The sequence below is a fragment of the Gymnoscopelus braueri genome (genome assembly GCF_963280865.1).
Source record: "Gymnoscopelus braueri genome assembly, chromosome: 8".
In the NCBI taxonomy this organism is placed as follows: Eukaryota; Metazoa; Chordata; class Actinopteri; order Myctophiformes; family Myctophidae; genus Gymnoscopelus; species Gymnoscopelus braueri.
The window spans coordinates 6,836,680-6,863,639 of record NC_137609.1 but is presented as its reverse complement, the minus strand read 5'-3'; the positions used below and the strand labels follow the sequence as shown (position 1 = coordinate 6,863,639).

The 26,960-nt window shown below is 41.0% G+C and overlaps 1 protein-coding gene across 1 annotated transcript in view; it reads left to right on the top strand.

Annotated features, from left to right (window-relative positions):
- zbtb20 (zinc finger and BTB domain containing 20) overlaps nt 1-25,068 on the top strand; it is a 50,035-nt gene extending 24,967 nt beyond the window's left edge. The window contains exons 2-4 of the mRNA XM_080435789.1: nt 12,129-12,285; nt 15,222-16,850; nt 21,532-25,068. Coding sequence (XP_080291915.1) covers nt 15,242-16,850; nt 21,532-22,202 — 2,280 coding nt within the window. The 5' untranslated portion in view covers nt 12,129-12,285; nt 15,222-15,241 and the 3' untranslated portion in view covers nt 22,203-25,068. The remainder of the gene's footprint in view (nt 1-12,128; nt 12,286-15,221; nt 16,851-21,531) is intronic.
- The last annotated feature ends 1,892 nt before the right edge of the window (nt 25,069-26,960 follow it).

The following is a 26,960-nucleotide window of genomic DNA, read 5'->3' as shown; positions in this document are numbered from 1 at the left end:
AAGTTGCACTGCTGTTTTCATACTCTTACTGTATTATTTACATGATTATTTTGCTAACTTGTAGCTGCACTTTAACAATTACTAATGGAATTTTCATTTATTCCTATATCTAGTGGTTCTCAAACTTTTTAATTTCAAGGACACCCCCATAACTCTGAGAGTGTACAAATGGAACCAAATGGACCCTTACGGGTCCATTTGGTTCCATTTTGTACACTCTCAGAGTTACAGACCTGTAAAGCCTCACAGTTTCCAAAAATAAATCGGTAAAACCGAGGCACTGTCTCTGTCCCTTTTTTTTTTCCTTTTCAAATTATTTGGTGAGTGCTGTCATGAATGTTTGGATATTGTCTCTTTAGAAATAGATTGGATTTATTAGAACCAAAAGAAGTTTTACTCTGGGAAGGTGAAGGTGAAATCACAAATCAGACTCCTCCATTCATTTGCACTGACCCAAGTGTATATATATATTTGTAGGCCAAAGACATTTTTGTAATGTTCAAGGTTTCCTTATTATTATTACATCTCGTGCACATGAGAGTAAATATTTGACGAATACGATGCACATTCTAAAGCGCTTTTTGGACTACGGCTCTTTAGAAACGCACACCCCCATTTCACCATTTAGAGTGGGAGTAAGCCATTCGGATTGGAGAATGGATTGTTGTTTTTCATAAAGTTTTCGCATTCCTTAATATCACCGGGCATTTTTTTTTGTTTGGCCACGATCCTTCTCCCTCTTTAAAAAAAAAGAAAACAATGTCTTTTTCCAGTTGCTATGGACACCTGTGCGCCAAAATGATGAAGTCTTTCATTGTGAAATATTTGCTTCAGGGTTGGAGACACTTTTCAGACATCACATGAGTAGTCAAATGCTTTTTTTTCCCCTTGTGAGAAGCTCTCGTTTATAACAACACAATAGGTTATCCAGTCAGACGAATATTATTCAGACCATCTTTCCTGCACCGTGCCAACATAGAGCACAAACATATGCTCCCAAACTTTAGATGTCTGACGGTTTATTCTTTCTCATTATTATTCCTGTGGAAAAGATGGCACGATTCCAAATAGTATGCTATCATCTATTATCCACATTAACGCTGGCATCCAATATTTTGGACAATTCACATTTTTTTCCACACACACACACACACACACACACACACACACACACACACACACACACACACACACACACACACACACACACACACACACACAAAGAAAAGACAAAGAAAATAGCCATTCTACAAGCTTGTAGATCGTCTATTTGATCGCTATTCCTCCTACAAAAAAGTATTAAAGTGCTTTTAAGAAACATTCAACTACCCCCAGAGCCCCGGCCTAATAGCGTCTGTTAATATAGGTTTGAATATTTGATTTGAATTCATATCTCCTATTAACTTGGTGGTGATAAAATGCAAGACAAAACCTAAATGGCTTCGGTGTGGTTTTTGTCATGTACTGATTCCCCCGAGTCACTTCATCAGTCAGACAAATAGCCATGGTGGAAGAAGTACTCAGATATTTTACTGAAGTAAAAGTAGCAATACCACAATATAAAAATACTCCGTTACAAGTAAAAGGCCTGTGTTCAAAATGTTACTTGAGTAAAAGTACAAAAGTATTGGCATCAAAATATACTTAAAGTACCAATAGTAAAAGTACTAAAGTGTTTGATGCGACGCGTTGTGAGCTTGTAGATCGGCTATTTTCAAATAGCCTATGTATAGAATAGGGCTAAAGTGCTTAATGTGTGTTTTATAATATAATAATGTATATCTGCAAAGTAACTAGTAACTAAAGTTGTCATATTATTGTAGTGGAGTAAAAGTACAATATTTGCCTCTGAAATGTAATGGGGTAGAAGTAAAAGTATTGATAATTGGAAATACTCCAGTAAAAGAAAAGTGCCTCAAAATTGTACTTAAAATTGTACAGTACAGTACTTGAGTAAATGTACTGAGTTACACCACTGCAAATGGCTGGTCTTTTCTTATAATGCGTGTCTTTATATTGTACTGTTTGTAAATGAGATTTATTAGTGGTCAGAGGTCACGCCACAGATGAAAAGCCTACGGTAACCGTACACCTACGAAATACCGTAGCCGTCGGCTCGGCCCATTGTGCTGAACACACTCATCTCTGTGCGATACTTAACAAGTATACGTATTACACAAGATATATTGCGATTTGATAACAGTTCCAGTTAAGCTTATCCAGCAACTTCTTTTTTTTCTCTTTTCCCCACAAGTCACAGTTAAGCAATTCAGACCGGGAACGCATCTGTGTCATTTTTAGATTTCTTTGGCTATTCAAAAATAGCAGATATACAAGCTCATAGCGCTATGAGCTTGTAATCTGCTATTTTTGAAAAATAGTGAACATTTGTGCAAATCTTTGAATATATATATTTTTTAAGCGATTTTTTTTAACTCTGTTACAACTTCTGGGGGTCCCTGGAACAAATTATTTTGAGATGGGGGTCCACGGCCACAGATTTTTTTTTAAAAACGTAGAATTTAGAAGAATTTTTTTTTTCATTTTTGAACATCTCTTCTGAGCTCAAATCTTTAAATAGTTGTGAGAATGTGCCTTTTCATTGCGTAAAAACAAAAAAAGAAGAGGGAAAGTAAAATGCTTTTAACCTCAAGGACAATAGTTGAGGTGGCAGTTTATAATGGGCTGCTTCTGGAGGCATTCCATATTCTAATTCTTGTAACAAGACTGGTTATTCTAGTTGTGTTACACTCTACTCGGTGCCCTATCAAAAACGGTATTCCTCAATGATTTTTTGTTTCCACTGCAGGCTACACTGCATGTCCTATAGCAGTGGTGGAAGAAGTACTCAGATATTTTACTTACAGTAAGTAAGTAAAAGTAGCAACACCACAATATAAAAATACTCTGTTACAAGGAAAAGGCCTGTGTTCAAAATGTCACTTGAGTAAAAGTACAAAAGTATTGGCATCAAAATATACTTAAAGTACCAAAAGTAAAAGTACTAAAATGTTTGAAAATTGCAGATCTACTGATCTGTGAGCTTGTAGATAGGCAATTTTCAAATAGCCTATGTATAAATAAAATAGGGCTATAGTGGTTAATGTATGTTTTATAATATAATAATCATTTATATCTGCAAAGTAACAAGTAAAGTTTTCTAATAATTGTAATGGAGTAAAACTACAATATTTGCCTCTGAGATGTAATGGAGTAGAAGTAAAAGTACTGAAAATTGGGAATACTCCAGTAAAGTCAAAGTACTTTTACTTAAGTACAGTACTTGAGTAATTGTACTTAGTTACTTTACACCACTGCATTCAGCTTTCAGCCTGCCAGTTTTACTTTGGGCACGTCATTGTAGGCGAAAATCTCCACAAACTTTCGTTTCAAAGACGTTCAAAGACGTTCAAAGACGTTCAAAGACAAGTGAAGAAAGCTGATCTACAAAGCTCACAACGCATTGCACCGCGACGCGTTGTGAGCTTATAGAGCTGCTATTTTCTGCCATTCATTGTACGATGAATTATATAGGGCTGAAGCAGGTTAAGTCAAAGACAAACCTTAATGGCACGGCTTCAGAAGCAGCCTGTTTCGGTTTACATCAGCGTTTATTTTCTAATATAATTATTTTTGCAAATATGGTGGGTTTTCCGCATGAGCAATTAATAAAGGTCAAAGGTAAATCAATTAAAGCTGGGGGGGGGGCTTAAGAGTTGTTTTCCAACCGTCGCTGATAAAGTGTGCGGCGTGTGGGTGCATTAAATGCATTATCTGCTAATTCTCCTGTTTTCACTTCATGCTACAACAGTTTATAATGCACTTAAATGTAATAAGAGATATAGTACTCTGAATGACTCAGTAATTTAATTAGGCGGCAGTGTATTGATGGAAAAGAGGTGAATTGTCCCCTGTTACTTGGTTGATTTGGCGTTGTTTGTATGTATGGATTGTAGAGTGAAGCGAGACACAACTGTTTTTCGTGTGTTTATATTTCCACAAGTGGAGTAAAACTTTATCACGTTGAAGGATAACAGTCGTTTGTAAATGTCATTTTTGGGGAAAAAAGGAAGAGTAAAGATAAAACAGGTGTCGTGTTTGATATATACAATATACTGTACACTGTATTTATCAAAGATACATTATATATATAATTTATCATCTCATGCACACACACACACACCAACATAACACGTATACAGTATGTATTTTCGTAAAGGTTACACAGAACAAATCCATGGTTTCAATGAGCGAATCATTGTCGCTCCAATGTAAATTGGGATAAATTGGTGATTTATATTAATATACCAGACACACTGGGGTAGCTAGCAATCCAGTTGTTAAGCATTTCAAACAAATCCATAAATTACCATGAATTAGGCCCCGGCACACAAAAGCACAACCGGAATACATACGGTTATGTAAATGTCATGTGTCTTTTTGAGCCCCAGATAACAGGCGGTTTTCATCTTCAGCCTCATCAACACGTGCACAATGCATCCAGCGTCTTTTGAGGTGAGGCCACAATGAATGGCCCGATTTATAGTCGGTTAGCGCGCAGGCAGGTGTCACGAGCGGGGGAAAATAGCTGATCTACAAGGTCAGAACACAACGCTTCGCTCCGTGTTGTGACCTTGTAGATCGGCTATTTTCCGGCAACGCGACACCGACGTACGACTGAAGTATACAAAACTGGCTTAAATCAGAGCCCCTCTTTGCCCCTCCCACGTCCCTCTGTAGATTTCAATGTACCCCCAAGGACCCTGGGAATACGTGCTTGTAAAGTGGCATATATTGTAAAGCCTCGTTTGCATATTCAGGATGTATATTATCCGCGTGTGTCTGATACTGTCTCCTTTTCACGAGCACGGCCCTCTCTTATGTCTGGGCCCCCCCGTCCCCCCGTCCCCCCGCACCCCCATCTCCCGAACACCACCCTTGATTAAACTGATGTCCAATTCGATGCAGCATATTTCATGAGGTTGTCAACCAATTCTGGAAGCTCTGATTAACCGCAAGCCTGACTGAAGATGGCCCCCCCTCCTTCCTCCTCTGTCTCTCTCTCTCTTCTCTCTGTGTGTGTGTGTGTGTGTGTGTGTGTGTGTGTGTGTGTGTGTGTGTGTGTGTGTGTGTGTGTGTGTGTGTGTGTGTGGGTGTGTGTGTGTGTGTGTGTGTGTGTGTGTGTGTCTCTTTTCTTCCCTTGCCGTGGTCTTTGTTGTGGTGGCAGCAGAGAGGGCTATGGCACACTGGAGCGGCGTGGACCATTGTGTCTGATTTTCTAGCAGACAAACTGACCTCTGGGGATTTTATTGACAGCCTGACTCTCCATAGAGACAGACAGGCTGCTGGGAGGAGGCTGGTGACGCAGAAAGACAGGCAGACAGACAGACAGAAAGGCAGGCAGGCAGACACGGTGCTGGGCCCAGCACCGGTGGCTAGACAGACAGACAGACAAACAGACAGACAGACAGACAGACAGACAGACAGACAGACAGACAGACAGACAGACAGACAGACAGACAGACAGACAGACAGACAGACAGACAGAGGCTACAGAGGCAGACAGACAGACAGACAGACAGACAGACAGACAGACAGACAGACAGAGGCTACAGCGACAGACAGACAGACAGGCAGACAGACAGGCAGACAGACAGACAGACAGACAGACAGACAGACAGACAGACAGACAGACAGACAGACAGACAGACAGACAGACAGACAGACAGACAGACAGAAAGAAAGAGAGGCAGAAAGAAAGAAAGAGAGACTGAGACAGACAGACAGACAGACAGACAGACAGACAGACAGACAGACAGACAGACAGACAGACAGACAGACAGACAGACAGACAGACAGACAGACAGACAGACAGACAGACAGGGTAAAATTATGAGATGGAAAGACATAGAAATCGACAGAAAGATTGAGAGACAGATTTTGATGAGACCCTTGGAAAACTCACTGTGTGTGAAGGAGAAACTGAGAAATTATATCAGGGATATATAAAAAGCGTGCGTGCGTGCGTGCGTGCGTGCGTGCGTGCGTGCGTGCGTGCGTGCGTGCGTGCGTGCGTGCGTGCGTGCGTGCGTGCGTGCGTGCGTGCGTGCGTGCGTGCGTGAGGGCGTGCGTGCGTGCGTGCGTGGCTGCGTGCGTGGCTGCGTGCGTGGCTGCGTGCGAACGGGTACGTGCGTGTGTGTGTGTATTTCTAGACAGAGAGAGAGAGAGAGAGAGAACGAAAGACAGAGAGAGAAACGTCTCCCCCCCTTCCCAAAAAAGGAGTTTGATTTCCCCAAAAATAATTTGCCTTGGGTAGAGGCAATAAGAACTGAAAAGAAAATGGCCGCCTCCAACAAGGATCTAATTAATTTTGAAGGATCATCAGCCCCCTTTAGTTCAAGGCAGGGTACAGAGGGAGGGAGGGGGCACGGAGCGGGAGAGAGAGACAGAGAGAGAGAGGGAGGAGGAGGAGAGAGAGAGAGAGAGAGAGAGAGAGAGGGGAGTAGAGGAGGAGGAACGGAGGGAGGGAAGGAGACAGACCCCTGGGCTGATTAGAATTCACTGCAGGTAGGAGCTGGCTGCTGTTCACCCACTGTGTCACAGCTAAAATGGAATCAGCGGTTGTGACTGGCAGTCTGGGCAACCGAAGCCTTTGCCTTCCCCGCTCTCTTCTCGGCCCTATAGCTCCTTTTGTGGGGCCGTATTCACCTCACTTTACCCCTCCAGGCAGGTGGATTTGCATGTCTGGATGGTAGGCGGCCGAGGCCGGGGGGGTGTAAATATATATGCTTTGCATTGTCTCAGGCGTTAAGGCCCGCCCGCCTGCCAGCCTGCCGTGGCATCGGGTCGCTGTTGCATCATAAGCCAACCGTGCCATAAAATCGTGTTTTAAGGGGAGCAGTGCTGGTGTCAACAGTCTTGGGCTGGTGCACGTGTGCGTGCCTGTGTGTGCTTGTGTGTGTGTGTGTGTATGTCTCTGTGTGTCTGTGTGTGTGTGTGCCTGTGTGTGTGTGTGTGTGTGTGTGTGTGTGTGTGTGTGTGTGTGTGTGTGTGTGTGTGTGTGTGTGTGTGTGTGTGTGTGTGCCTGTGTGTCTGTGTGCGTGTGCGTGCCTGTGTGCGTGCCTGTGTGGGTGTGCGTGTGTGTGTGTGTTTGTTCAGACGAATGTTCTGCCTCAGCAGGATCAGGCATATTCACCAATTATTGGTGATTTAACAGGCTGTTCATTAGTTGTTATTGTTTTCCATTGTTTGGTTTTCCATTGACCAATGTACTGGAAGGGAGGATAAAAAGAAAATGTTGTGTGCCACAGAATAATTTCCCCATAAAAATGGCCTGGTGCAAATCTTAAATAGAAAACAGGTCTAATTTCAATATAGCTATCTGTTATTTATTGTATGTTTTCAGCTATAAGATTAATGTGTGGGGTTTGGCTGTTTCCATCGTAGGGTTAACTTCTGTCAAATAGTGTTTCTTTCCATGCTAATCGACGGTATACGCAATCCGTAATAAATCATATCTAAAAAACAAAAGGCTAATCTTATTTGCGGGTCCTTTGGGGCATATCCACATGGCCTAACGTTAATGTGTATCTATTTAAAGGTCCTTGACACAGAAAAAGTTTAAGAAGCGTATCTATCGCGGTAAAGAGCAGACCATCAAAAAGAGAGCCCCCCGAAAAAAGAATAAAGAGTAGAAAGACACGATGCAGTTTTCCATTCATCGTCCCCTTCGTTAAATCACAGTACTTATGTGTTATCCTACTTCCTCTCTTAAGTCGAACCGTTGGCTTCCTGCTCTCAAAGTGAGGGAAGGTGTGCTGCGTTCTTTGAACGTACTGGATGTTTGTAAATGTGGTTTCTGTGTAAATAATAAGAGAGCAGGTCTGATCAAATCCCAGAGCCCTCACTGTGCATTCAGAAACGTGATAGTTAGCGTTTGTACAAATAGCACTATAGTACGTGATTTTTACTAAGATACGGCTGTTTCCTTTTTTTTTTTAATTTAAAGTATCACACCCTGCTCGTGTTCATTGCTCCTTATAACCACATATAGGAAGAGATAAGTCCTTATCTTGCATCATGCTTTAGTGATTTCACAACAGTTATAAATCTGACGGTGTTCACAGAGCAAAATGAGCAGTGTGTAATATAACTGAAAAAGTAGAACCGGAATAGGTTTGATCACGGTACTTTTATTAATGTTTTGTGTGACCGAACGAACGGGTTAAATCGTACCTCGTCGTGTAGATATTGTCTCGATGCGTTTTATAATTTGTATAGTTATAGTCTCACGGTATAAAAGATACATTCCTGTAATGTTTTCTTAGACTCTCTCTCTCTAAAGCTGGTAATTATGTCTAAATGCTGGTGAGTGCCATTCTAGTGTTACTTTATGAATGTTGTTTTGTTGCACTGAGTTCTTTTTTTTTTTTACACGTGTGTGTACATGTGGGTAATAATATTCCAAGTTCTTCTTAGCAACTACTAATAGGCCTCTATACGTTTGCTTAGGGAATGTTGCTTTATTTGTTTAGTTTACAAAAAAAGGACATGCACACACACACACACACACACACACACACACACACACACACACACACACACACACAGCAAACAGACACACAAGTTGCGCACACACACACACACACACACACACACACACACACACACACACACACACACACACATGCAGTACACACACACGCACACACCTCACATTCAGTATATATACACACGCACGCACACACTCACACACACACACACACACACACACACACACACACACACACACACACACACACACACACACACACACACACACACACACACACACACACACACACACACCACAGTGAGTGTGCGTCGTCTTCTTTCGTCTTGGCCAACAAAAAAAATTGGGCTTCACTGACCCGTGATTTAGAGAGAACGGCCGGGGAGATCTTGGCTCCCGTCGCCGTATGATTTTCCACCTTGATTTGTAATTGGTGGTCAAGTGCCGAGCGGAATGTCCGCTCGTCACGGCGTTCCTTTGGAGACGTGTGAGCACATCTGTTGCAGAGAGACAGTGTGTCGGTGCTGCAGTGGTGTAAAGTAACTAAATATTTATACATTTATACAAAATTTATACAAATGTATAAATTTACTTAAGTACTGTACTTAAGTACAATTTTGAGGTACAATGCTCTGAGGAAGGCTCATAGCCGAAGCGCGTAAGCGTTCATTTATTGGTGTGTCCAATAAAGAAAGTGGAAATGTGACTACGTTGTCCTTCATTTAATTGAAACTTTGGATGTGCTACCCTTTTTGGGATTTTTTAAATTCCTTATTTTGATGTGTATACTGGACTTTGGGTCTAGGTATAATTACTTTACTTGAGTATTTCCAATTTTCCATACTTTTACTTCTACTCCACTACACCTCAGAGGCAAATATTGCACTTTTACTCCACTACAATTATGTGAAATCTTATAGTTACTAGATATTTTGTAGATTTGGATTATTATTACAAAACATACATTAACCACTTCAGCCCTATACATTTCGGCCATTAGAAAATAGCCGATCAAAAAATTACTTATTTCCTATCAATTACACACCCCATGAAGCAGATTTTTTAGTTTTTGTCGCATTCCTAAGCCAATATAATAATAAGACCCTAATGTATCCCGAGACACAAAGGAGACTCTTTGAGTCTCCTACCGGATACATTAGTGTCTTTATTTTTATCATCAAATTATTGGCTTAGGAATGCGACAAAAACAAAAAAACCTCCATGAATTCAATGCTTCATGGGGTGTGTAATTGATAAGAAATAAGTAATTGTTCGCGTGAACTACTCCTTTAAGTAAAAAATGTTAGTACTTTTTCCACCACTGCGGTGTTGTAATATTCCTGTTACCATACTGTATATCACTGCTGTCGTCGGGGGAGAAAACCTTATTATCTCTATATTCTAACTGTTTTCTTGATCACTTGATCACACACTACAGTGTCACACAAAAGCATCAAAAAGTAGCAGATCGACAAGCTCGAAACGCGGCGCGAACGCGGCACGTTTTGAGCTTGTAGATCTGCTACCGTTGCCGTTTTCGAATTTGAATCTTGAGAAAGTAACAGTTTTTACGGACATGTGAGACGACAGAGACGATATCCTGTTGCCCTGCGGGCTTAAATTTGGGAGTGCTGTATCGCTCGTGTCTTACATTTATAAATACCGCGCCTTGACCCCCCTCCTCCCGCCCCCCCCCCCCTCATCTCTAAGCCTCTAAGTTTCCAAATTGTGTGTGAGCACGTTTTCTCTTAACCTATTCAATCCAGGAACGCATCTACAAATGTCTTCTAAATCATAACAGTTTTCTGAAAACCGTTGTTTTCAGAAAACATGCTATAATGTTGCTATATAATATCAATGGTTCTCAAACTTTTTTCTTTTCAAGGATCACCCAAAATTATATGTATTTGGTCACGGACCAATATTTTGTGTGTGTGTGTGTGTGTGTGTGTGTGTGTGTGTGTGTGTGTGTGTGTGTGTGTGTGTGTCCAGAAGGAAAGATTTGAGTTACATGTTCGCTTTAAAAAATATATATATTCAAAGATTTTGCTCAAATGTTCATGAATTAAAAAAATAGCAGATCTACAGGCTCATAGCGCTATGATCTTGTATATCTGCTATTTTTGAACAGCCAAAGTATAAGATAATGGCTATAGCTAAAATCTAAAATGATACAGATGCGTTCCCAAATTGAATGGGTTAATTGTTATTTCAAGTATCAGAGGAATGTGGTCCGTCCGTCCCTCTGTGTGCCCTGTGGGCCCTCTGCCCTCATATGCTCCTCCTCACCATCGGCTATCTGATGTCAGCATCCATGCATATTTACCTTATATTTACCAACCATTGATACTGAAGGCCATGTTACCTGCCTACTACACGCACACGCGCACACACACACACACACACACACACACACACACACACACACACACACACACACACACACACACACACACACACACACACACACACACACAGGCAGCGACGCACACGCAATCACACGTAACACCCCCCACACACACACACACGCACAACAAATCGATATTATTTAAACACATCCCATACACACTTTATTTATTAAGATTGCAGTTGTAATTACAGTATATACAGTATATGTATATGTCCTTATATACACATAGTGTGAGTGTATGTATGTATGTATGTATGTATGTATGTATGTATGTATGTATGTATGTATGTATGTATGTATGTATGTATGTATGTATGTATGTATGTATGTATGTATGTATGTATGTGTATGTATGTGTATGTATGTGTATGTATGTATGTATGTATGTGTATGTATGTGTGTATATATATATATATATATATATATATATATATATATATATATATATATATATATATATATATATATATATATATATATATATATATATATATATATATATATATATATATATAGATAGATAGATAGATAGATAGATAGATAGATAGATAGATAGATAGTTGGACCCATGCACAAAGCACCTTCAAAGCACCTCAAAGTATGCTACAGTATGACTAATGTACACACGGCCATTTCGTGACCTTTTCTATACTTGCTGTTATTCCTAATTCTTCTGTCATTGTTTTGACTGTTGTTGGTACAATGTCGAGAAACCGAAACCAAAAGATTGTTTATCCTCGTGTACATGTGAGATCATGCCTATAACAAATAAAATGTTGAATCTGCCAAGTGAACCTCGGATATGAATGGATATGATGATACGAGTTATATGATTATGATCCGTGAGCTCATTTATTAATTTGTAACTCCGTCCGTGGTAACTCCGAGGGTAAATTAATAAATCTTCTCTGTCGTTACTTTTTTCAGGATTCCAATTCAAAAATAGCAAAAGTAGCAGATCTACAAGCTTGCGGACGGACGTTAGCAGGGCGTTCGTTTACGAAAAAACACAAACAGTTCAAATATGTTGTAAATATGTTGCCCAACAGCAACGATATGTATTAACATTTCTTTCCTTCTATCTAACCCCCCCCTCTCCCTCTCCCTCTCTCTCTCTCTCTCTCTCTCCCTCTCTCTCTCTCCCTCTCCCTCTCTCTCTCTCTCCAGAACACATGACTTGGCCAGAGAGGAGTAGTGAGAGCCTTGCCTAGCACTGGCCTCTGTGCACTTCATCTCCACCACCACCAGCAACACTGAAGCTCCTCTTCCTCACCTGCCCTTCATCATCACCAGCCCTCCTAACAACACAACACATCATCTGACTGTGAGTACTTAGTATATGCAACCTTTCATGCAAATACACAGCAATAATATATGTTTTTTTAGGTGTTGTTTGTTATTATCACAATGTTGGAGTTATGCAGCAATATGCTGCCCAAAAAAAAACACTACCCTCCTACTTGCTTCTGCGTAAAACAATGATAAAATAAATAATAATAAAGTGTTCTTTCACAAGAACAAATGGGTCACAGACAAAATCTGCTTCTGGTTTTTGTTTGACCCAATTAATGTTAAAATGTTCAGCTGTTTTCTTTTTTTTTATCGCTTCTTGGTGTAAAAGAACAGTGTATATTGTATAAGACATTGGCCATATGGTTCAATCGAGTTTTTCCATGCATACATAGTGCACATACATACATACATACATATATACATACATACATACATACATACATACATACATACATACATACATACATACATACATACAGTACAGTATATATTACATACTGTATGCAGTTATGTGTATTTCTCCTCAAAACACTTTTCCCTGGTATGTACAGCATATTAAATGAACATGCTCTCCATTCTGTAACAGTCAGAGTGCAGAGCAGTGCTGCAATAAGTTATTGTAAAGTGACGTAAATTCGTACTGTATCCAAGAACAAAATGGAGGCCCCATTCCATGGCCAGGTTGAAGAAAAACACTGTTCAACTGTCTTCCTCGACTGGGTGTGTCAGTGGTTTAATTGGTTTCAATGAAATTACATTGAAGCCAAGTTCACATTCGTACAAGGAGATCAAAGAAGCAGGATGTAATTAATTTTTATTTCTGTTTGCATACTATTGATGCTTTGCATACAATCCACTCTCTTCTATTTTAGACCGGGGCGGCCGGTTTTCCTTCAATGTTTCGACCGAGGAGAGAGCAAGCGTAGAAAATTTACTTTAAAAGCGTGGTTTGTTTCGCTGTGTCACATCCAAGTGTGCTGGCAGGATAGTTTGGCAGCGCCATCATGGTTGAACACATGGCTACCAAAAGAGATCTATCATCATCCTCTGTGGCTAGTGTGCCACCTACTGGCCGGTGATGGTGGTGTCTTAGAGATATACACGGTGTGGTTGCTGGTAATAACCAGATGGAAACCATCTTAAACGTCTTGCAGTGGTGGAAGTAGTACTCAGATTAAAATGTTACTTAGGCTAAGTGAAAGTAGCTATACCACAGAGTAAAAATACAACATTACAAGTGAAAGTCCTGCATTCAAATCTTACTTAAGTTAAAGTACAAAAGTATTAGCTTCAAAATGATAGTTAAAGTAGCTAAAGTAAAAGTACTCAGTATGCAGAATGCCCATTTCAGAGACATATAAAAATATATTACATAACATGTTATTGGACTATAATTATTGATAATTAACCACGTAAGCCCTATTTTATAGGCTACTTCGGATATAAAACAATTGCAGAAGTACAAACTCACAGTAAGCTTGCAGATCGGCTATTTTTGATTGCATTTTTTATTAATTATTAGTCATTTAAATCGGCAAAGTAACTGGTAACTAAAGCTGTCAAATAATTGTAGTGTGTGCGTCTGAGTTGTAGAGGAAATAAGTGTAGAAATATTACATAAAGTAAAAAGTACCTCAACATTGTACTTAATTCCAGTACTTGAGTAAACATTTACGTAGGTACTTTCCACCACGGCACGGCTTGCCACCCTGGTCATAAATGGTGTATGTGTTGTCAGGAACAGGTTGAACAGGCATTTTCGGTTCAACAGACATTCCCATGGCTTAGCAGAAGAAGATGGTGCATTTGTTTGGTTTGGTTGTGCCAGCTCGTTGTTAGGAGGAGATATATTGGATCGAGGGAATTACATTTTAGATTAGATTCTATGATATCGCAATATTATGAATTTGTACAACATCATGGCAAATAGTCTTGCTCTGTTAATAACGGCAGTATCTATGAGAATAATCTTTAATTCATTGTATTTACTTTTGAAGTTTTTAACTTTACAGTTTAAACAGCCCTTTTTAATGAAGAGTGATAGCACATGTAAAAAGTGGGTTGAAAATATAAGAAATGGAACGAGCTATTTCTGAAGATCCAAAAGCTTAAATCGAATTTGTGATATATTCGCCTTTCATACAATTATCACATGTCTAAGTCTAAAGTATACTAATTGTTTACGTACACACCTACCTACCCACCCACACACACACACACACACACACACACACACACACAGACACACTCACACACACACACACACACACACACACACTCACACGCACACGCACACGCACACGCACACGCACACACGCACACGCACACACACACACACACACACACACACACACACACACACACAACACACACAACACACACACATGCACACGCACACGCACACGCCCACATACGCACACACACACATAATGTGTGTATTAACTCATTAAAACCGGGAAAGCCTCTGTGTCATTTTAGATTTGAGCTTTTATCAGAAAAATCTTAGGATTTAGAACAGTGGTTCTCAAAAATAGCAGATATACAAGCTCACAGCACGTCACTTTGTGTCGTGCTGCAAGCTTTATACTTCATGCTTTTTTGAAAAAATATAAACAAATTCTTGAAAAAGGTTGAATAATTTTGAATTTTCTAACACAGATCTTCTCTTCTGGGGGTCCCTGAGACAAAACATTTTCAGATGGGGGTCCGCGGGCCAAATACATACATACATTTTGGGGGTACTTGGCACAAAAAAGTTTGAGAACTGATTTAAAAGGCATTTGTAGAATCAGACTCAGGTCTTAATAGGTTAATGATTAGCAAAGTTAATGTCTAGCTTTTTGTTCAAGAAACTTAATTTCAAGTCAAAGCATGTGAGAAATTCATCATAAAGGACATGTGACAGAGTTAGTTTTTTCGCTCAAAGAACATGTGACAGAGTTTATGTTTTTTCGCTCCACTTTGCAGGTGACATCAGTTGCAAGGGGATGACCGAGCGCATTCATAACATCAACCTCCATAACTTCAGCAATTCTGTACTTGAGACCCTCAATGAGCAGCGCAACCGTGGGCACTTCTGTGACGTGACTGTTCGGATCCATGGAAGCATGCTACGAGCTCACCGGTGCGTGCTGGCCGCTGGGAGCCCATTCTTTCAAGACAAGCTGCTCTTGGGCTACAGCGACATCGAGATCCCTAGCGTGGTCTCAGTGCAATCCATCCAGAAGCTGATAGACTTCATGTACAGCGGGATCCTGCGGGTGTCCCAGTCGGAGGCCCTGCAGATCCTCACGGCAGCCAGCATACTGCAGATCAAGACCGTCATCGATGAGTGCACCCGCATCGTCTCGCAGAATGTGGGCCTGGCCGGCCCGGGCGGGTTCCCCGACTCCGGTCAGGAGACGCCCCGCGGAACCCCCGAGTCGGGGACCTCCGGGCCCAGCAGCGACGCGGAGTCGGGCTATATGCAAGCGACGTCGCAGCAGAGCGTGGACCGCGCGTACTACTACCAGGGCCTGGCGCTGCAGAACGGCACGCGCGAGCGCTCCCTGTACACCGTGGCGAACTACGACCAGGCCCTCGACGCCGCACAGAAGGACCAGCAGACGCAGGACCCTCCCTGGATCACGCGCATCCACGAGAGGAGCCAGCAGATGGAGCGCTTCCTCTCCACCGAGTCCTCCACCCACTGCCGCAAGCAACCCCGTCCGGTACGCATCAACACGGGGGGCGTGGTGCACCCGGGCGGCGGTGGCGTGCACCCGGGGGGCGGCATGCACATAAAGCAGGAGGCCGACGATGACTACAACTGCTACAACATCATGCCGGACTGCCAGGAGGACGGCCACCACGTGGAGGGCGTGGAGAGCGAGCCCAAGGGCGAGAGCTTCGACTCGGGGGTCAGCTCCTCGATCGGTACCGAGCCGGACACGCTGCTGGAGCAGCACCAGCAGTACTCCACCATCTACGGCGGCCGGCGCGAGAGCGTCGGCGAGGAGGGCATCCAGGTGGACAGTGTCGGGGACGGCGGCGGTCCGGTGCACATCGAGGTGAGCGACTCCTCCCCGGAGCAAGCGCAGCTGGAGAAGATGGAGGACGGGGTGGTGAGCGCGTCCCACATGATCACTAGTGACAGTAGCATGATGCAGCCCCTGGCCAACAACCCGCTCCTCCTGGCCCAGTCCCTGCCCAGCGGGCACGGCGGGCACTACATGCGCGGCGGCCAGGCCGAATCACACACCAGCAGCAACCTGAGGATGCCAATCACTATGACCAGCAACTCCCAGGTGATGGGCACCGCCGGCGGCAACGCCTACCTGCCCAACCTCTTCGCCACGCAGACGGCGAGAGACATCAAGCCTTTCCTGTTCAGCCTCCCCGGGTCGGGCATCGGCGGGGGCCAGCAGCCCCCGTTCGCCCCCATGCCGTCATTCCCCAGCCCGCTGTCGGTGCAGCCGGTGTCCGCCGGTGGGCAGCAGCTGCAGACCCCCGGGGGCCTGGGCCAGCAGGGAGAGAAGAAGCCATACGAATGCACTCTCTGCAGTAAGACCTTTACTGCCAAACAGAACTACGTCAAACATATGTTTGTCCACACTGGTGAGTCATGTCTCCCTCTTTGCTCTGATCTCTTAACCACTTAAACCCTGTATACTTTGTTGACCGGGGGTCCCCCAGGGGGTCCTATACTTGGTCCCCTCCTTTTTTTCTCTTTTTTTTTTTTTTTTTTTACCAATACACCATCTGTTCAGCGAAAACAGCAGCTCTCTACAAGTTCACACGACGCGTTGCATTGTGAAGTGTTGTTTGTGAGCTTGTGAGCTCTGCTGTTTTCGCAGAATGTTCACCTATTTTCACTGAATGATCACCTATTACGAGCGGAAGAATAGGGATGCAGGGTTCATGCGGTTAAGATTGATTTATATTTTTGTCGAATGACGAAAATATCCTATCAATAGAATGGCAATTATTGGTCTAAATTAGGTATTATTGTAGATGCAGTGACCGTTGTAAAAGTATAGCGCTTTTGCATTTATCCTACATATACTGGCAACAGAAAAGTAAGCTTCTCTATTAAGAAAAAGGGAAAAAGAAAGCTAAGAAAATTACTACGTCCCTACATTCTTGACTTGAGACTGAAGCGATGTTGAACGGTAGTTTTATTATTATAATTATTACTACATTAATTTTTCATAATGATAAAGGTATTTGCTGCATTTGTATAAATTAAATAATATCCCTCTGTGGGGTGAGCATCCTAAAGTAAAGACTTACTTTACGTACTGTGAACCCTCGTTACAGTTTTGTTCCATGAGGCGATATTACACAAGACTATATCCATAAATCTTATTATTGCCCAACAGTGATTTGGTGACACCACTGTTGCTAGGCAGAGGCTCGCTCGGCAACTGGAAATGTTGCACCAGTAGCACCATGTACCAATACGTAAAAATAAATAAATACGCAATTCAAATTTCAAACAGAATCTCAACAGAAAACAAGGGCAGAGTTGAGCTCAAGACAAATGGATTAAGATAAGCTTTCAAATGCAAATCAGTCGCATTTCCATGATCAATAGTGTAGACCTTTGACCACCGTGTGTCACATATTGAGCTTCAGAGCTAATATATGAGGTTGAATGCTCTTTTGTTGTGATTTGACGGTGATACAGTGAATTCAAGTGAGTCATAGCAGGCAGGCAAACTGGCATACATAAATGCAGGGTTAGGGGTCCTGGGGGGGAGGTCCATGCCTCTTCTTTTGATATCTCGTCTGGTCCTTCATTTTTATGGCCAGTAGGAATGTTTTTTTATCCCTGATTCTGGTCAGACTGAATAAAAAACATGCATTTCCTTGTGGGAAATGTGGCAAAATGTAGACAGTCTACATGTGATATTTATGTTGGATAATATCACAATTTAACAATTGAATAACAAAATTGCGCCAAACCACATGAACCCCCGCATCCCTGTTTGGGGAAAATGTGTCCAAATTTGTCCATTCTTTTTTTCTTTTCTTTTTTTTAATAGCAGAAATAGCAGATCTACAAGCTCATATGAGCTCACGTGAGCTTATAGATCTGCTATGCCTGCTATTTGTTGCACAAAGATGTAGATTTAAGTGGTTAAGAAAATGTCCCACCCTCTGTTTTTTTTGTTTTTGTTTTCAAATACCTGCAGTACAAACATATGTTTGACGTGGTTCTGCTTGGCAGTAAAGGTCCTACATGAATGCAATGCACGCACTCACACACACACTCACACACTCACACACTCATACACTCACACTCACACTCACTCACACTCACACTCACACTCACACACACACACACACACACACACACACACACACACACACCTACCTATACTTACATACACACACACAGATGAACATACCCCTTCATTACGGTAATAGGATAGGTGGGCACTATGGACATCTAGGCACCTCGACGTAAAATTGGCTATTTTATCCAAAATGTTAAAAAAAAGAATATATTTGAAAAATGATCTTAAGTAAAGTAAAGTATACATGATGTGAACATGCATTCGACGATTAAAGGTAAGGTAAGTGATTTACTTTGGTTAAAATAAGTGTTAAATAGCTCTATATTCTGACGCTCTGTAGCAATGATTACTATCAGAATATAGTACTTTAACCTTTTTAACAAAAAAAAAAGAAATATCACTTACCCGACCCTTAAGGTCTAATATTTCTACAATTGCTACAAATTGCTACAAAACCTGTATATCCAGTCATTTTGGGGCATAAACAAGAAGTTGAAGGATAAAATGAAGTCTGATAATGATGTACCGTGCATGTTCACATCATGTATACTTTACAATACTTAAGACCATTGTTCAAATATATATATTTTCTTTTCACATTTTGGACAAAATAGCCTTTTACTTTGAGGTGCCCAGATGTCCCTAGTGCCCACCTATCCTGTATCCCTCATTACAATAGCTTTCGATTTGCAGCTCAACTAATAAGCTTAATTATGGTTAACTAGCACCACTGTGCTCACTTAGCATACTTAATGTTTAGCCTACCTAAGTGAGCACAATTCCATCTGCTAGCATTTACAGTGTGTTGTTCAACGTTACTCCTTTCACATGTATTAATTTACAACATGTTGACAGCAGAGACGGTGAAAAGTGTCTCACAGGTCCCCGAAAGTGACTGACAGGCAACACGGAAATAAATATTGAAAGAAAGAAAGAAACCAAAATAGATGTTTTGAATCGATGTTGCTCGGGATGTTTTGAAGGTAATTTGCCAGCGGGGGATTTAGAACGTATCATACTAGTGTGTTGTTGTTTCTTTTATTTCGTCTCTCATATCTCTCGCATCGCCTCTCTGTGCGTCTGATCTCTATCGATAACTCCACAGTGACTGCCTTTATCTTTATCAAAGTTTTATCGTTTTATCATTTTAATATTACATTTGAAATTTTAAAGATGATCTTTTGGGCATTTTTAATTCGATATAGGAGAGTGGAGATTAACAGACAGCACAACACAGACATCACTGTGTGATATATACAGTGTTTGTGTGTGTGTGTGTATATATATACACTGTGTGTGTATATATACATATATATATATATATATATATATATATATATATATATATATATATATATATATATATATATATATATATATATATATATATATATATATATATATATATATATACATATATATATATATATATATATACATATATATATATATATATATATATATATATATATATATATATATATATATATATATATATATATATATATATATATACATTTTATTTAGTATATATTTTAAGTATAACATTTTAATTGGTTTAATGTGGTTGACACACATTTTTCATAGTTAATTCTGTATATCAAACATGCAGTGAAACATATAAAAAGGAAATGCATGTATTTAATTCAGTTTGACCAGAAAGAGAAAAGGGGTATGGGGTATGTCCAATGACCAGAGGGTGGGATATCAAAAGCGGAGGCAAAGAAAAAGCCATGGCCAAATGACACTGCAGTCACAGAACCCTGAATTGCTTTTCACTTTTCCAGTAGAACCTGCTACAATATTCCTATTAGATCACAGCTTGGTATTGTCTCAGAAAACAGCGCTGGGGTAAAAAAAAAAAGGAAAGCCACATTTATACATATAACAGTCTGGCTTGTCTTGTCAGGTCCCAATATGGAACAATGAATCAACAATCAAACATCAGAGCCTCCTGGTAAAGACCGTAGAGTCGATACACGTTGATCTGTTTGGCTGAGCTCGCTCAAAGAATAAAATTCATATTTATCATTCCACCTGAAGACGGAGAGAGAGTGCCTTAAAGTGTGTTTCTTTTCCATGGTTATCTGCACCCACTTGGGGTGACTATAGATCAAGCAAAGGACTTCCTGGATTTTGTTTTCTATGAAGCATTTTTTTGTCTCAGACAAAGGCGGCTTTTTGGCACCAAAACTTTAAGCTCGATTCACTCCATTCTCATTTTGCGGATGTCCTCATTCTGCATGTCTTTCCAGTTTGTAAAGAAAGTCCAGACGCGGACTCTCTTATTTCATAATGGCTGTTTTATGCACATCGGGTCAACTGATACTCGCACACCGGACCCCAGCGCTGCATTCTCTGTGTAGCTAGCTTCCCTGGAAAAAAAAAAGAGAAAAGAAAAGCCAGTGCAATTCTCATTCTTGTGTTGGGAAAGAATGTGATAGTAGCCAGCGTGTCATCTGGCCAGTGGCTCTCACTTCAGTCTCTTTCTGTTTTCCGTCCCGTAGCTCTGTCACTGTAGTGTAACATTCCTTATTGCATTCATATTTTATAATATGAGTTACTGGTGTTGTTGAGAGGAGAACCAACCACCGAAAAAACAACAAAATAGCTCATTATATCTCACCACTGTTGTACAATAATACAACTGCCGAGATGTATAAATATTAGTTTGCTGGAGAGACTAAGAAATTACAGCTGCCCAAGTAAGCGCCGTTAGATACTCGCTAAAGAAGTTTGTGCCGGGTGAAGAGGTTTTAGCATTCGCTCATGACACAGCAGAGCTTTGCCAACAGACAGACTTCACTTGTCAGATCCGTGTGAAAAGAAATTAAGAAAAAGTACAAAGACACGACCATATGTTAAAGGCACTTGTGGAAGGCAGCAGGAAAAAAAGAGCGGTTTGTTTTGTAGTCGTGTTCATTCTTTGCTCATTTGTTTTTTCCCCGTATGCTTTCTGTCTTAATGTTTATGTCTTTTATGTATGCAACACGCAGGTGAGAAACCTCATCAGTGCAGCATCTGCTGGCGCTCGTTCTCCCTGAAGGACTACCTAATCAAACACATGGTGACACACACGGGGGTGCGCGCCTACCAGTGCAGCATCTGCAACAAGCGCTTCACCCAGAAGAGCTCGCTCAACGTCCACATGCGGCTGCACCGCGGCGAGAAGTCCTATGAGTGCTACATCTGCAAGAAGAAGTTCTCGCACAAGACCCTGCTGGAGCGGCACATGGCGCTGCACGGGCCCTGCGCGGGGGGCGGCGGCGGCCACGGAGGCCACGGGGGCCACGGGGGCTCCGGCATCCCGTCGGTGCCCGGCGCCACCGCCATGGTCCCGGGGCTGAAGCTCGACTCGGCGCCGGCCGGCGCCGTCGGGGTCGTCCCGGGGCTGACGGTGCCGATCGGCGGCGGCTCAGTCTCTATTCCTATGCCCATGGCCGTGCCCGAGCCGGGAGTGGTGGTCCTGGCCATGCCCGCCCCCGGCGCCGTCGGGGGCGCAGGCGGGGTAGGGGCCGGGATCGGGGTCGGCGTGGGCGGAGTGGGCGTGGCCGCGGAGGCGAGCTGCCAAGAAGGGACCACCTACGTGTGCTCCGTCTGCCCTGCCAAGTTCGACCAAATAGAGCACTTCAACGACCATATGCGAATGCACGTCTCCGACGGATAAGTACAACAACATAGATAAAACTTATTTTTGTTTGTTTTTGTTTTTCCGAAAAAGAATGAGAGAAATTTTAAAATGGCACTAGATTTTCTTTTTTTTTCTTCTTATTTTGGGGGTATGAAGAGTAATGAGTATAGACACTGGCACATTAAGTTTCCCAAAAAAAAAATGTTTTTGTTTTGTTTTTTTGTTTTTGTTATTTTGTTATTCTAAAAGAAAACAAAAGATGGTGGCCTTAAGGCTTAGTAGTTTGATTATTGATCTACTGGATGGATCCTAACTACAGGCCTCTAAATGTATGCTTTCCTAAAAATACTGATTTATGTGTTGAACACTACCGAAAGGCCTACGAAAGAAACACACATACACACAGACACACATATATAGCGTAGATATATCTGTTTGAGTGTAAATGTGCACCAAGTGCAAGTGTAACCGTATTGTGTGTGAGTTTGTGTGTTGACGTCAATACTTGTGTGTACGAGTGACGGTGCGTGTTTTTGTCTTTGTCCGTGTGTGTCCGTGTGTGTGTGTCCGTGTCCGTGTGTGTGTGTGTGTGTGTGTGTGTGTGTGTGTGTGTGTGTGTGTGTGTGTGTGTGTGTGTGTGTGTGTGTACACATACTGCCATGAAACCTTTTTCGCACGGCAGGTTGTGAACCCATACTGACCGGTTTGGAGACTTTAGATGTCCAAGCTTACTGTGGTATAATTTACAACAACAATAACAAAACAACATAAAAAAATATAATATACTATATCATCTGGGTTGGGCTAAATATTCCCTCTAAAATACTGATGGTCACAAGATTGCCTTCTCTTATGTAAAAAAGAAAAAAAGAAAAAAAAACGAGTAGTTAATTTGACACTGGGTTTCTTATTTATTCCTTTGGTTCTTAAGGGATTACAATGCAGCTGTTGTAAAAGGTACCAATTTCAATCATTTTAATGAAATATAACTTCCTGTCATTGGTTACAGGGGCAATTATTTTTGCCTACGTTTTATATAGATATTGTCCATGCGTTTTGACGGTTTAAAAGTTAAGTTTACTAAATTAGGGTTTCTTGATGAGACAGTATTTGAGCAAAACTATATAATGTTTCTTTTTTTTTCTCTCTCTCTCCAGAATTTAGCTCATTTGCATACACTGCCACTAATATCTTTAAAAAAAAAAGACTGTTAAGGCTGGTACACCTCTTCCATTTCAAGATGTAAGAAGAGATACAAAAGACAGAATTAGATTCATTTTCAATTATCAGTTGGAGAAATTCTTTGTTTTTGTTAATTTGTTTTCGAAGGCTTTCACACATACAGTACACACAGTGAAATCCTGCAGTGTTAATCTAACTCGGGAGTCCATTTGGTTCCATTTCTATACTCGTAGACTTAAATTAACGCTTCGGATTTTACAGTGCTGTTTTATGGCAGGCTTGCGTATGCGGACACGGCTCTCTCCGACAATATTGCTGCTCCTTAACTTGCACCTGACTGTTATGAGACAGATTACAGCAGGATTTGTCACTGTTATAACTATTATTGTTATCGAGTGGCCTACAACATGGTTATAATTTGAGAGTCTCGTCATTTGTCAGGGGTTGAGGTCAGCTGTCGATTGGCCCAGTGCTAAAGAGGGAGGAATTTGCTTTGAACCCAAAAAAAAGAAAAAAATCAATGCCATTCTTCTTCCTGGAACCCACGTTAAGAACCTGTTCAATACTATTGCAAAGCTGTTTTAGCAAGAAGGGGGAACTGATGCGCCTTTATACCCGGTGCGTTAGCTCCACCTGGTGGCACAAAATGGCATGCAACGTTTTGAAAGGAATTGCAGTCACATTAATAAGCGAAATACTGGACAGAACACACACAGAACCGTTAACCACTTAAGCCCTAATCAAAAAAATGTTTAAAAAAAACAGCCGATCTAAATCGGCTATTTTAGAAATATTTTGAAGATTTGGGGAAATCCTCCAAAACTTTCAGGGTGAAAGTGGTTGATGTCACAAGTGAAACTCGTGCTATGACCTACCACAAAGTTGCAGACAGACTTTCTAGACAAATGGTATACATTCCAGGTTTCTCTTGAAACCTAGACATCGCAGCATGTACAGCTAACTATACTATTTGGAAAGTTTAGTAGGAGAAGGATGTAAAGTCACACATCACATCACTTATAAAAGAAAAAAAAGGCTCATCTCTGTTGTTTTAATATTGCTTCTTATTTAATTGCTTTTGATCCAAAACAGGACACACACACACACACACACGACACACTCACGCAAACTGCCTACAACTGCAATCTGAAGGATTTGCTTGTTTGTGCGTGTTGTGAACACCCTTCGGTGGTCGTTTTCTCAAAAGAATAAAAGCTAACTAACCACGTATGGCTGTCCAAAACAGACATGCAGTAGATATATAAAAACAACAACAACAACAACACAGAAACAAAGTGCTATTTTTTGCACATTTTCTTCAAAAGATGCCTGTGCTTAATATTGAATTGTTTTTGTCCTTAAATTAACTTCTATGATTTTATTCAATTTCAAAGAAAAAAATATCTTCTTTTTTTTTTATCTTGATAAGTGGACTGCATTATTTTCTTGCATATATGTTGCACTGCTTAAACCAATAAGTGCACTACTGTTACCAGAGTTATTAATAGGTTTAGAACAGAGGAAGCTTTTCTTTTCTTTTTTTTATCTGATATTTGGTTGTAGAGTTCACATGTTATTAGAATAGCTTTGTTCCAGTTTATTCAATAAGTAATTCAGCATTTCTCTGCTTTTGTTTAGTGCTTGCAATTTCCTATATACTTGTGCTGTGTTAATAATGCAAGCATTCGTTTTGTTTCTCGTTTAAATTTGTAATATCGAGTGTGCTCGTCGGTCTTTTTTTAATTTATCTTTGAATACATTATTTTATATAGTCAGTCCCCTATTTACAGTTAAGCCTAATTTATACTTCCTCGTACGATGGTGTCCTGTGCCGAAACATAGCAGATCTACAAGCAGATCTACAACTTGCGCGTTTAGATTAGAGATCTGCTATTTTCGGCATATATATATCTATATTAGGCATTATCGGATCGCATACATGAGACAACAGATGCAGACTTTTCCTGTGAAAGCATCCAAGCCAAACAAAAGAGAAAAAAATAAACATTTTTATCATCATTATTATTACTAATAACAATAATAATAATAATGATAATAAAAGTGACAATTTTTAATTATTATAGTGTGTGTGAACATAAAATACATGTATCCTAGAAGACGTCTCTTTGCGAGTATAGCAGATTTCGGGGGAGACAATTGTATGCAGCAAAATTTGTAACGTCAGTTGTTCGCAGTTGTGTCCCTTCCTCTGTGTTTGTCCGTCTGTGGGTGTCTCCATGTGCGATATGATATCTAGCCTAATCCAACTGTTGAAAAGTTCAATATCTTAACTGTAGGGCTTCCTTTGCAATATGCAGCGCAGATATTTAACGAGAAGCAGCTTTTCTATAAACCTTCATGGGCTAACAAAACGTTTTGTGTGTGAGATTCGACTATAGGCTGTAGAAAGATCAACGACCGATTACTTCGCCGGCCCCTGTTTTTTTAAAAGACATAATGTTTTGGAAAGTCAATAGTGGAAGCAAAGATATGATAACTATTGGATTGCTATGGAGTCACATTTCCAGAAAGCATGTTTCACTATTATTGAAGATAAAATGACAAAAACAGGGAGGTGATGAAAAAGCATTTTGACAAACACAAATAGCCCTATAGATTCATTCAGGTCCTCTGATGAAAACAAAAAACCCAGCACATATTGCCAAATCTGTGCTTCGTCGCACGAGGGCTTCGGGGGGCGACGAAAACAGCAGGCCGACAAGCTCACAACGCGTCGTGGATGCAACGTGTTGTGAGCTTGTAGGTCTGCCACTTTTGCCGCCCGACGTGATGCCCCCATGCGACGAAGCATAAATCGGGCTCAAACATCCCAAAAAAAGGAAATAAGCGTCCATCTGGTCAGTGAAAATGGTTTGAGGTTTTTTGGTCCTCGATAAAAGTAGCAAATTGTTGGCCTTTGTGAGTGGGTACGTCTCCTATGGTGTGTACATATAAGCCTAAAATCGTATGGTTTCTATTGTATGGTTTTTAATCCGTAGCTGTTGTTGCCAGGTTCTCTGGCAATTATTGCTGCATGCTAGTGCTATATTTGTGTATACACAGCACGGGGAGGGTAATCTCTTTTTTGCCTTAACAGACAATGCACTACATAGAGTTATGTTATGAGCAACTGCCGAGATCTCTTTTCCAACAGTATTGCTCACAAAAATGTGGATGTTTGTTGTCTGCTCTCTCAGTAACAATGGTTTAAAGTTTAAAAAAAAAGAAAAAAAAGAAGAAGAAGAAAAAAAACACTGCCAAACTGTCATTGTGGCTGATTGGAAAAGCTAAAAAGGCAGAGACATGATTTTGTTGTGTCGGTGTGTGAGTGTAAAAAACGTACGTACGTATTCAGCAAACCTAGCATTCCTTCGTGGCGCTCTCCGCCGCACCTGGTGGTCGCGGCTGATCTGAGTTTTTCGGTGTAAGACATACTGTATATGCACTATCGACTGTAGCTAGATGAGCATTCCTTTTTCCCGTCAGCTCGTCGGCGTCATTTTGTTTCAATGGTAGGTCAAGTAGCTCTGTGTTTTGTTTTGTTTTGTTTTCTGTTATTTTTACTTTCAAAATGACAACATCAGACTTTTTTTTATATATAATATATATACA